This window comes from Chiloscyllium plagiosum, chromosome 1, assembly GCF_004010195.1.
Source record: "Chiloscyllium plagiosum isolate BGI_BamShark_2017 chromosome 1, ASM401019v2, whole genome shotgun sequence".
In the NCBI taxonomy this organism is placed as follows: domain Eukaryota; kingdom Metazoa; phylum Chordata; class Chondrichthyes; order Orectolobiformes; family Hemiscylliidae; genus Chiloscyllium; species Chiloscyllium plagiosum.
The window spans coordinates 133942498-133955849 of record NC_057710.1 but is presented as its reverse complement, the minus strand read 5'-3'; the positions used below and the strand labels follow the sequence as shown (position 1 = coordinate 133955849).

The following is a 13352-nucleotide window of genomic DNA, read 5'->3' as shown; positions in this document are numbered from 1 at the left end:
GCCTGTTTCCACACTGTAATGTAATCTAATCTAATGCATGTTGTTCTTCAAATCCAGACTTTTATTGCTCAGGTTTGCACTTAGAGTCACAGAGATATACAGCATAGGAACTGACCCTTTGACCCAACATGTCCATGCCAACCAGATATCCTAAATTAACCTAGTCTCATTTGCCAGCACTTGGCCCATATTTCTCTAAACCCTTCCTATACCTGTCCAGATGCCTTCTGGCAGCTCATTCCATACAAGCACCAGCCTCTGTGTGAAAAAGTTGCCCCTAAGGTCCTTTCTAAATTTTTTCCCTCTCACCCTAAACCTATGCCCTCTAATTCTGGACTTCCCCACCCCCGGAGAAAACACCTCATCTATTTACCCTATCCATAAGCCTCATGATTACCCTATCCATAACCTCTCAGCCTCTGACGCTCCAGGGAATATGATGTTCATGCTCCTTCATTGGGGTATCTTCTTAATTTTGGATACTCAGTGTTGTCATGCTAGTTCACATGATAAAACAAAACGACAGTCAAGTTTCAGGTATTCTGACTCTAATGTAATGAGAGGTACATCGGGTTCCAAGCGATCGATTGTGTTAGGTGACTCTCTAGTCTGAGGTACAGACAAACATGTCTGTGGCCAGCAGCAAAAAATTAGAATGGTGTGTTGCTTCCCTGGTGCCAGGATCAAGGATGTCTCGATGGGCCGAATGGCCTTACTTCCACTCCTATGGTCTCAGAGAGGGTGCAGAATGTTCTCAATGGGGAGAGGGGCCAGCAGGAGGTCATTGTACATTAGGACCAACAACATAGGAAGGGAAAGGTTGAGATTCTGAATGGAGATTACAGAGAGATAGGCAGGAATTTAAAAAGGTCCTCGAGAGTAGTAATATCTGGATTACTCCTGGTGCTACAAGCTGGTGAAGGCAGTGAAGAAGGCAAACAGAGTGTTAGCTTTTATTAGTAGAGGGATCGGAACCATGAGGTCATGCTGCAGCTGTATAAAACTCTGGTGCGGCTGCACTTGGGGTGTTGCACGCAGTTCTGGTCACCACTTATAGGAAGGATGTGGAAGCTTTGCAAAGGGTTCAGAGGAGATTAGCTTGGATGTTGCCTGGTATGGAGGGAAGGTCCTTTGAGGAAAGCTTAAGGTTGAGGCTGTTTTTGTGAGAGAAGAAGGTTGAGAGGTGACTTAATTGAGACATATAAGATAATCAGAGGGTTAGATTGGGTGGACAGTGAGAGTCTTTTTCCTCAGATGGTAATGGCTAGCACGATGAGGCATAACTTTAAATGGGAGGGGTGATAGATATAGGACAGATGTCAGAGGTAGTTTCTTGACTCAGAGAGTAGTAGGGGTGTATAACGTACTGCCTGCAACAGTCTATGCCAACTTTACGGGCATTTAAATGGACAGGCATAAGGATGAGAATGGAATAGTGTAGGTTAAATGGGCTTCAGATTGTTGCACCACTTCGTGGAACCATCGAGGGATGAAGGGCCTGTACTGCGCTGTAATGTTCTATGTTAGTGAAAAACATCAAAAAGTTCTTCCAATACCATTGGATATCCAGGGCAAAGGGGGGTGGGGGTGGGGATAGTTGAATTGTATTATCATGCCTAGAAATGCCATTTTTATTTGAGTTAATAGATATTAGCATATAAATCAAACTTGGGTGTGGGTGTCATCATTGTTTAATTGTCGCCAGCATTCATCTGCAGCCCTCACTTTCTCCTCAGCATTTTATTACCCATCCCCAACTGCCATGGAGAAGGTGATGGTGAGCTGCCTTCATGAACAACTGCAGTCTTCAGGGACTTGGGGTCTCTTTCAGTGCTGTTTTGCATTGAACATGAACAAAAACATCATTTTAAGGACCGGATTGACTTAATGCCATAATGAACAGCATTATCTTTCATTTGAAGTTTTAATTTTGTTACAGTGGTAATAATGCATCTGGAAAGGAGCACTTAGTTGGTTTTGGGTACCACATTAGAGATATGTAGAGCAACTGCAGTTTGTAGGTGCATTTCAGTAATTTATATCTTTGTAAGTAACAGCTTAATCTTCTATGAAGATTGTGTTCCAGTTCTACGTGTAACACCTGGTTACCTAAAATGTACCATACTGTACCTTAGCTGGAGCACAGCTGTTTTGTGTGAGACAATTCCTCAAAGCAGGCAAAGAATGTTCCGTTGCAAATATTCTCAGAGCTAAGAGACAAACAAATGGCAGCAATTACTCACACACCAGATCCAGAAGTCATTATAGCAATAAATAGGTGTGCAGTTCATGAAAAGAATCAAAATATTCATTCCAAGATTTTGATCTTCTGTTGTTACACTAAATAAATATCTGTACAATTATTATAAACCATTATAAATTATATACCATTATAAATATCTGTACAATACAAAATTCCAAAATACGTTAGTTTACAATTAAAATTATTCATATAAGACTATAAATACAGCAAAGGAGAATGGAGAATTTATGAAGAGAAGAATGCTTCTCAAAATATTAAAAGGATAACTGAGGTAGTTTACAATGAAACATCTCACACAACTAGACTACCATAGCTTGTTTTGCTGAAATCAATTTCACAGATATTGTTTTTGAGTCTTCTGTATTATAATACTAACAGATTTGTTGTACATTTCTAGGAAGGCTATTAGTTTAACATAATTTCTACAGAGAAAGAATTGATACTTGGGTACACAGATCTACCACATGCACTGATTTCCTCCTCACATACCATCCTTATTTTAAAATATAATAATCATGGTTACTGGGTCAAAATCTTGGAAGTTCTGACATAACAGCACTGTGGGAGTGTCTATCTGACACAGGCCACAATAATTCATGAAGACATTTCATCACACCGTTACATGGGCAATAAATGCTGCTCATGCCAGTGAAACTGATAGCCAATGAATGAATAATGCATTCATGACAGATCATTTTAAATTTCAAGACCTGTCATTCCTGCCATAATAATGTTGAATATCAATATTTTAAGCAAATGCTCACTTGCGTACACATACACAAAACGCAAACTCATACAGATATATACACACACACAAAAGTTTTGTAAGCCAATGCTTTGTTTATTCCCATATTCTCTTAATCAAATTGAATCATATAATTGTTCTTGTCTATTATTTCTTAATACTGAATGAAGACTGGTTATAGAAGAACCCAATTTGTTTCATTGTGGTGGAATGGAACATTGAAGGAGAAACTAGTACCCCGGTTGAAGAGCTACATTGACGGTTTGAGAACAGGAAGGCAGGATGGGAAATCTGATCAAGACACAGATTTGTCCAAGTCTGAAAATTTATTCTTAAACTGTGTTAGAACTGCAAGAGAACTGTGGCCCCATTGTTTGCATGACCACAAAAATGCCTCCTTCACTCCAGCTTTGGAGATTGGTAAGGGTATCACTTTTGATAACTACCCAAATTTATTCAAGCACAGCCTTTAAACTGGGACCCAGAGAGTACAATTTCAAATAGGACACAGATGTAATTAAAAAGCAACTAAATGAGCCATAAAAATGGCACACTCTCATGGCAAAGAAGAGAAATAAAGAAAGATTTGAAAAACAACTTGCTGCTGCAGTGGGTGAAGCAGTTTGGCCAGCTGCTCCAAAGATACAGGATCTGTTGATGAACTGACCACACGAGACAGATTCCCCCATTGTGGGACTTGTACGCAACTAGTGTTGTTCAGTATGCACCATTGCTTAATGTTTAATACCTTTAGAGGAATAATATCAAAGTTGTGGTGTTGATATCTATGCCAGACCCTTCAGACCAAATGAAGGGGTGTTACAATATGTTGCTCTTCCCCAAGGATAAAATAGCTATTCAATTCTCAGAGAAAGGTATTGACCAAAGTGATCTTGTTGGGTTTAAAATTTAAACACAACTTGATAGTTAATTATTAATCATCATCGGCTGGTGCATTCTACACAGCAAGGACTCCACCAATCAGAGTGCACTTACTACTTAATGAGCACTCTTCTCATAACATATAAAAAACATTTTTACTTCATTTTTGTATTACTCATGAATTGTCCTATTAAGTGCAACATGAAGAGCTTTGACAACATGTGTGTTTTTTTTCAGTAATATGCTTACTTTATTTAATTAAACTTGTTTTTTCTCCACTGCACATGGGTTGTTCTACCCATACTGGATACTAGGTGAGTTGGCACGGTTGATGAAATGGCAAAAGCTGGTGAATGGAAGACATGGGTTGACACTAATTTGACATAACGGTTATGAAGGATGACCTGGGGCATAGGTAGACATTGGAAGTTTGGGGGTGTGAAGGAGTACTGGACATTAGATGGCACAAGTTAGCATGTAGTAAGGGGTGTGGTGAGACTAAGAGGAATATGTTAAGTTTTAATCCACATGTTTAAGCTTTCAACATAGTTCTACATCGAACTCAAGCAGGCTTTTCACCCATCCCGCACCGGACATCTGCTTCTGGTCTTCCTGGATCACTGCAACAACTTCCAATTTAGCCCACTCTCTTCCTACATGCACCAAAACCGAGAAGTGCGAGCAGTAACTTTAAAGCTTGAGTTTGCAGAGTCAGCAATTGTCTTATTGCTGTGCAAAAGACCCATGAGCAAATATAGGGGGTCACAAAATCGGTTTGACCTAAACTTAGAAAGATTACAATTTGCATCATTAATTCTCCTAATAACTTAATTCTTTTGATGAACTGGTTCTCGTCATACTGCCTCTTATACAATATTGTTACATGATAATTGGTTGCTGCATTTCCCACATTGTGACTATACTTTTAAAAAAAAACTTCATTGCCTGTGAAGTGCTCTAAGAGATCTGGCAGTTGTGAAAAAACACCATATGAATGCATAACGTTTTCATTTGGAACACATGCATACAATCCATCTTCCTTCTATAGCAAGTTGTACAATGATGTTTGAAGATTATGGCACATATTAAAGCTGGTATTTATTCCAAAGATATCTGGACGGCATGAATAAGTTGGACTGAAGGGTCTGTTTCCATGCTGTATATGTCAATGACTCTATGACCTCCACCAGATCATCAAAAGTAATTTGTATGTACTCTAAATGGACACTTTTAACTATCTTAGTGATAAACAAATCAACCTATCACGCTTAGAAAGATCAAACCAAGTGTCAGCAAAATTCAGACTTAAATCTTACAGTTATTTTGTGCACTTCATCAAAACAATGTATTATTTGCACATTTTCTTGTTTTTAGTTTTGAGAGAGACTGGGTTGTTTTAAACAAATAACTTATTTTAAAGTCATAATATTTTGTTTGATTTCTTTTAACAAAGTCACTCAAAATTGTTCCAAAATTCTTGTTTTCTGCAGCTTACAACAATGGCTAATTGCAAATTAGATTTTCAAAGTTTAGTATTTGTATTGTACCTACTTTATACCAGGTAATTTCTATGATATAAATCAATTTTGTTTTTGTTTCTCACCTCTGTTCATATTACAATCTGACAAACTATAGTTGCGGTTTAGGTCCATATTGTAATGGTGTTTTAAATCCACATTCTTGAAAATCATCCCTAAGAATGCAAGAAAAAGATTAATTAGCAATCACAACATATTTCACAGAATATACTTCTGAATAAATCACAGCAATCTTACCTCCAGAGGCTCGTTCTGAACTAATAAATGTTTGTTCTTTATCCTTATTGAATGCATGATCTTTGAAACAGTTTTGTACATTTAGCTTCTCTAAGCTTTCAATTGCAGTGCTATGTTCAGATAAAGATTTCAGCAGCGTGATTGTATGTCCTTGAGCCGTAAGACAAGAATACTCATCAGCATTTATCTTGTTTTCTTGTATTTCCACTGCAGATATCTCACACGCAACTAATGTATGTTTTTGAGAGAAAGCTTCAGCATTTGTAACAGTTCTGGGTTTCATTTCAGTTTGAATTTTTTCATGCAAAATTTGATCTGAATCCTTTTCTTGAGGAACTGGTAATTGAGCTTCCAATTCTAAGTGCTTGGGTTCAGGGATTTCCACATCTTTGAGGAATGAAGGTACTTCTATGGGTTTTAAAGAGGAATTGCTAATGCTCAATGATGTTTGTGATAACATTTCAATTTCACTTCCATGCAAATCATCTGGGCCAATTTCATCCACATTAAATTCACCAAGTATATTGAAATTTATATCAGCAAAACTGTTCGTATCCACCATATCTGATTCAACAGGCATAACAGGCTTTATACAGTGTTCATCATCAGCAAGAGAAAACAACTCTCTGGGTGGACTATTCATTTTGACAGAACATTCTTCAGGTTTATCAATGTTTTTGTCCAGTGTTTCATCAACGGTAGCAATTGTCCAGACCTCCGGAGATACAGTTTGTGCATTTGTTGCTTGAACAATGGAATCTTCCTTTTCCTCACATTTTAGATGCATTTCTTCAGTATTGTGGGAAGAATTTTCTCCACCTAAACTTTTGGACAAATTCACCTTAATACTATGATCTGTCTGGTAAGGTGATTCTGTGCTACAATGCTGTATCAATCCAGGATCTGCTTTTTCGTCAAGATCTCCATAACTCTGATCAAAGCAGTTTTCCTGTTGATGGCCAATGGTATTATCTGCAGCAAAAGTACTGCCATTATCAACCAACAGCGACCGTGGCTTAACTTCAAAGGGTTCTAAGTCATGACTGCTGGACACTGTTTTTGTTCCAAGTAATGCTAAGATCTGAGCTTTGCTCCTTTTATTCTCACGTACTAAGTCAGAATGGGAAGACAATCCTGGAGCGAAAGTTGGTGTAGTAGACTGGAGTGTTTCAGATATTCTTTCATTGCAATCTCCATAAGTAAATCCGGTATCTGTAGAATGAAAAGGTCTAATTTCTTTACGGTGCCTCAGTTTGTCATTATAATTCAGTGTTGCTGGAGGCAATAATGAAAAGCCAGGCATCATTTCTATTGAGAGCTGATTCCTGGACGTACAAGAGGAAGCTTCAGAAGCTAGAGCAGAGCAAGTTGAAGTTTCCCTTGTGTATAAAGTAGAAAAAAGGGGTGATGTCGCATAAATCTGAGGGAGTGAAAAATTTGGTGCCTGGGATTTAGTTGCTGCACTTGTTGTATCATTCTCGTCAATGGTTGGTTTCTTTGATATTTCCCGTGGTCCTTGAAAGCCCTGTAACAAAATTATAGTGTATATAAAAAAAAATCAAAAGTTTGTGGATATTCAAATGTATCTAAAGTACAATTAGTAATTAGAAAATAAATCAAAATCATTACATACAGTGTGTTTCCTTTTCAGACCGACAGGCAAATGGCATCGAGGCAAGTTTGCAGGCATTATATTAGTTGTGGCAAGCTTTGCAACTTCCTTCTGACCAGAGCAATTGCCATCCTCATTCTTAGATATTTTTTCTTCTTCCACAGTAATCAAATATCGATCACTTTCAAAGTCATTGCCTGATCGTATCTATCAATATGAAAAACTGTATCAAACAATGCTAAAATCCTTGATGTAATGACAATGCCTTTTTTTGAAAAAGCAAATCAAGTGCATGCCTGTTATTCCATTGTCACAATGCATCCATGAAATTCAACAAATATACTTACCTCTTCAAATTTAACAAATAGGTGATCCAGACAGAGACCTTTATCATCATACAAAGTGGCCTGAAAGTTAACAAAAGGAAAAAAGATGTAAAATTCCGCTTTCCCTCCAAGATTCCATGATCCCCATTTCAACGTTGCTAATTATGGAAATTGATAATTTATGAAACAATTATCCAGCGACCAAAAACAGAAGTTAACCAAGAAAACAAAGACAATTTGGATTGAAGACATTGAGCAATTTATTGCTAACATTGTTTACCACATTCAAATGCATTGTTGCACCTTTGTTTTGAAATTTCAGATTGTGTCAGAACTGAAAGAATCCTGAAAACAACATTGATGCACTGCAGTCCTATCAAATTATTGCTAATGAAAAACGATCACATTCTGTTGAAGATTAAAGCATTAATGTATCATTTTTGTTTCTAATGCAAAGGAATCAGTTTTAGTTTGAGTACTCTATATAAAAAATAAACACATATAATTTATAACATGATGCTATAAAAGTGGATATTTAATCACAAACAGGCTTCGTACAAGTCCAGAAAGCACGAGCACATGCCTTAATCAATGATTCATCACTATGTGTTGATTCATTAATGTTAATGTTTCATTACACTGCTGTTGACACAATAAGGAAGATACATCCATTTAACGGTGACTTCCACTATTACATCATTTTCCATTTAAATGTATTGCTAAATTCATCTCACTCTATATGGAATTCGATGGTCACAGAGATTTTAAGCACAATACTTACATAATAAATTGCCATAAATGAATAACAGATCCTATTATGTTTGTTTATTTAATCTGTAACTAAGGAAAAGATTCCTATTCCAAAACACATTTGAGGACATGACATAAATAAACACATAGGCAGTGAGTCCAACAATAAAAAAACACATGCTAACAATAACTTTAATTCACAATTTCTCTCATCAATTCTGGACAATATATCCAACTATTCATTCAAGATAGTATTCATACCATTCTTATATACACATCCTCTCTCTGTCATTCTCCCTTCTTTTTCCATTTCTTTCACAGTTGCCTCAACTCTCTTGACTATTCATTCTTTCCAGTCTCTTTCAATGAAATTAGAAATTAGAATCCCTACAGTGTGAAAACAGGCCCTTTGGCCCAACAAGTCCACACTGACCCTCCAAACAGTAACACACCCAGACCCAATCCCTAACCCTATTATCCTATATTTGCCCCTGACTAATGCACCTAACCTACACATCCCTGAACACTATGGGCAACTTAGAATGGCCAGTTCATCTAACCTGCATTTCTTTGGATTGTGGGAGGAAACTGGATCATCCAGAGGAAACCCACGCACACACAGGGAGGATGCGCAAACTCCACACAGGCAGTCACCCAAGGGTAGAAGCGAACCTGGGGCCCTGGCACTGTGATGCAGCAGTGCTAACCACTGAGCCAGCGTGCCACTGTGTCCTGTGTGACATTCAGTCACACAAGGAGGATTCTTGTCCAATCAGATTTTGTCCGAATATCATGTACCTGAATTCTGTACACCATTGTCTTGTGTAATGATTCTATTCTCACTGTCAGTTTGTTCAATGGTGAAATCTCTGCAAATATCTAAATGTGTAACGAACCTAATTCCAGTTTACACATCAGGTCTTATGGGAAAATCTGATTCACTTAACAATGTTTCTCTTAAAGGTGCGCTTTTCAGGAGCACAACTATGACACTAAGTGAGAAATTACTGACCAGCAACACCACCCTGATGAATTAATTCATAATGTCACAGATTATAATGCTAACATTTCATTTGATTCACTATTTGTGGTAACTTAATTGATCTCAGGTAAAATGGCAGTTCTATTCTCAAACTGGCATTAGAGACCACAAGCCAGCAATGTCTGCTGGAATAGTATGGTCTGAACGGTGGACTTAGAGGTGATCATCCTGTATTGAAAAATCCCATGAACATTGAGTCACACAAGAAGGATAGTTACTTGAGTGATGCAACATAGGGTAGTCCACCCTCTGTAGAGGTATAACTCAGCAGAGAATTGGTACTTCAGAGGCGACAAAATGGGGAAGACATAAAAAGTAAATAGTTATTAATGAAAATGGACAACCACAGTACACTACCAATTAAATCATGTTTTACATGCCACATTATTTTTATGAAATCTTATGTGTAATATGAAATCGAAATCATCAGCAATATAAAACTGGGCGGCACGGTGTCACAGTGGTTAGCACTGCTGCCTTACAGCGCCAGAGGCCCGGGTTCAATTCCCGCCTCAGGCGACTCTCTGTGTGGAGTTTGCACATTCTCCCCGTGTCTGTGTGGGTTTCCTCCGGGTGCTCCGGTTTCCTCTCACAGTCCAAAAATGTGCAGGTCAGGTGAATTGGCCATGCTAAATTGCCCATAGGGTTAGGTGCAGGGGTAAATGTAGGGGAATGGGTCTGGGTAGGTGCGCTTCGGCGGGTCGGTGTGGACTTGTTGGGCTGAAGGGCCTGTTTCCACACTGTAAGTAATCTAATAAAATAATCTAATCTAATAAAACTTTCAATCTATTAGACTTCAAAGCATTAAAACAAAATACTCAGAAATAAAATTTAACTACATACTCCTTGTATTTATATGTGACATAGCATATACATTATAGTATTTCACTGTTTGCTGAACAAACCTTATTTCCAGAAGAACTGGTCCTTAAAATGCCATCGTGCCATTTCTTTGCTTTTTTTGTTTTTTGATTTGTATAGAGCACCTGGAATTGAAAAAAAAACAAAGATTGACTCTTCAAATGATGAATGTTCTTTGCAGTAAAAATCTGTTGTTTGAACTGCTAGGTAAAGAGGGTTTCTGTAAATTTCATAACAATTGAAGAAAACGCATCCAAGTGCGAGCAAACAGAGGGAAATAAACAGTGGAATCTGGTCTGCCAAATAAATATTGCAACTGGCCCACAGCAGATAAAAGTTAATTTTAAAGGAAAATTTAAACTTTAAACTGAATTTCAATTTATCAATGAACACAAGCTAGTAAATTTGTTTTACTTACAACAAACTCACGGCAAGACATTTTACTTCATATTTTCTAGTTACCAGGTCACTTGCAGCACGGTTTAATTTTATCTGCCATAAATAAACAAACAGGAATTTTATGTGCATATATGTTCAACAATTATTTTACTAAAGGCTGACTAAGCAACTGACTTGCACTGCATCATTTTGAACGTTCTTAGCACAGGAATCCACGCAGAAACCAGCAAAGAGGTGCAGTGGAGAAAATACAAATCTCCCTTTTAATGTGGTGAATTCAGAAATCCAGTCTGAATGTTCATTAGTGGGTGAATCAGCAATTGGGTAAATAAGTGAGATGGGTCAGTGGATGAGGTGGGTAAAAGTAGCTGAGAGGGTTGGTGCATGAAATGGATAGGATAGATAATTGGAGGATGTAGGAGAATAGTTGGCTGGAGAGGATGGAGTGAGTCAGAAGGAGAAATGGATGAATGTAATCTGATGGTAGTTGGACCAGTCATATAAAATACTGTCACTATAAGAGCAGGTCAGAACCTAGGAATTATGCAGCAAGTATCTCAGTTACTGTCTCCACCATCTACAAGGCACAAGCCAGGTGTTGGAATATCATCCACCCGCATGGATGGATGGACAACAGTTAAGACACTGAATACCATCCTGGGCAAAGCAGTACATTTGTTTTTTGTACCTATATCGACCACCTTCAATACTCACTCTCTTTACCATACACAAGGTGCACTACAACAACTTTCACAGCACCTTTCAAACTCAGGAGCTCTACCATCTAAAAAAATAGGAAAGTAGGTGCATGGAAACACTACAACCTGTAAGGTCTCTTCTCAGCCACACAACATGCTGACCAGGAGCTATAGTGCCATACCCATACTGTTGATAGGATAAAATCATGAAACTCCCTTCTATACAGGACTGCAGTGTACCTACAATGGATGGACCACAGCATAAATGCAACTCACCACCAGCTTCTCAAAGCTAATTAAGGATGAGTAACAAATGTTGGCCCTGCCATCCATGCTTAAATCCTGCAAAGGAATATTATAAAAATCTACTGAAATGGAAATAAGCAGTCTTTGTTGTGGGGCAGATTTGGGGTTGGTACCACATACAGGAGATACAGTAGAGAAAGATGCAAGTTTTGGGCTAATGTAGGTGGCAGGAAGTTGGGAAATGTTGGATGGAGGAAACTGTAGTAAGCAGCAGAGATAGTCATTGGATATTCTCAATCCAAGTGCCAAAGAAGTTCACAAGCTCCTCAACCACATAGCATAGCAAGTACAATAAATATTTAAAACTTTAAAGAGGGACTGAAAAAAAATGTCAACTTGCAAAATTCAGCATTGTGTTCGGACTTGTTTATGAGTTTATTTTTTATTTCAGATAAGCCTCATTCATAATTTGCAGATTAAAATATACAGTTCCAAAAATCATGATATTCAGAATGGTCATTTATATTCTTTTGCATGTACATCACTGATAAAAGGGCAAACTCAATTTGTATGATACTTTACTAATAAATCTCAACTAAATCTATTACTAATAATACTTCTCCAATAAATCCCAAACATCACCTATTCATGCGATCACTGAGATTGCCTACATAAGAAGAGGCCATTTGCCAGCTCAAGCTTGCTCTGCTACTCAATAAGATCATCGTTGATCTATTTGCCAACTTAGCTTTTTTTTCCCTCTCTGTTCCCCATAGCCCTTGACTCCCTTACGGATCAAATACCTATCGAACTCAGCCTTGAATGTAATAATGAACCATCATCTTCCGATCTTGCATACAGAATTCCAAAGATGAACAATCTTCACAGAAAAGGAATCCTTGTCTTTATTCTGAAACTGTACTCCCGAGCGCAGAAATATTCCTGCAACATCAAGCCTGCTTATTCTCCAATATGTTTCACAAATTCAGTTGCCAGCAGCAGGAAGAGCGGGAGCTTGGATCAGGTGCCTGTCGGAAAGGCGAGCCACTGATTTAAAACTTTAAACGTTTACCTCAAGCATCGGCGGCGGCAGCACCTCGGGGAGCAGAGGTTTCAGGGAAAGGAAGGACTTTTTTTTCCCCTCAGCTATTTAAGTGAGTGTTTCCTAAACCCGAGACCCTACCCTTAAAGGGGCTCCCACCGTTCACCTCCTCTAACCTTATACAGCAGGGATATATCAGGTAAGCGTCTCTTCTTTTTTCTTTACTTTCTGATAAGGATACTAGCAGGGATGGCAGTGCAGGGAGAGGAATGTTCCTCCTGCATGATGTTTGAGGTGAGGGACACCATCAGTGTCCCATCCAAGTAGGTCTGCAGGAAGTGCACCCAACCCTTGCTCCTCCAAGACCATGTTAGGGAACTAGAGCAGGAGCTGGATGAACTTTGGATCATTCGGGAGGCAGAGGCTGTGATAGATAAGAGTTGTGCATAGTTACTCCTATGCACAAAGAAAGCTGGGTAACTGTTAGAAGGAGGAGAAAACAGTCAGTGCAGGAATCCCCTGTGGTCATTCCCCTGAAAAACAAGTATACTGTTTGGATATTGTTTGGAGAACTTATCAGAGGCATGCACTGGGGTGCAGGTCTCTGGCACAGAGTCTGTCCCTGTTGCACAGAAGGGAAGCAGGGAAAGGAGGAGAGTGTTAGTCATTGGGGACCCAATAGTGAGAGGGTCAGATAGAAGGTTTGTTGGG

The 13352-nt window shown here is 38.5% G+C and overlaps 1 protein-coding gene across 4 annotated transcripts in view; it reads right to left on the bottom strand.

Annotated features, from left to right (window-relative positions):
* Nucleotides 1-13352, bottom strand: part of LOC122553550 (protein ZGRF1-like) — a 96703-nt gene that overhangs the window by 76230 nt on the left and 7121 nt on the right. For all 4 annotated transcript variants that reach the window (XM_043697519.1, XM_043697528.1, XM_043697538.1 and 1 more), the window contains exons 2-8: nt 10675-10748; nt 10301-10381; nt 7625-7684; nt 7299-7484; nt 5666-7190; nt 5494-5583; nt 2131-2210 (exon numbers count right to left, since the gene is read on the bottom strand). In XM_043697519.1, coding sequence (XP_043553454.1) covers nt 2131-2210; nt 5494-5583; nt 5666-7190; nt 7299-7484; nt 7625-7684; nt 10301-10381; nt 10675-10695 — 2043 coding nt within the window. In that variant the 5' untranslated portion in view covers nt 10696-10748. The remainder of the gene's footprint in view (nt 1-2130; nt 2211-5493; nt 5584-5665; nt 7191-7298; nt 7485-7624; nt 7685-10300; nt 10382-10674; nt 10749-13352) is intronic.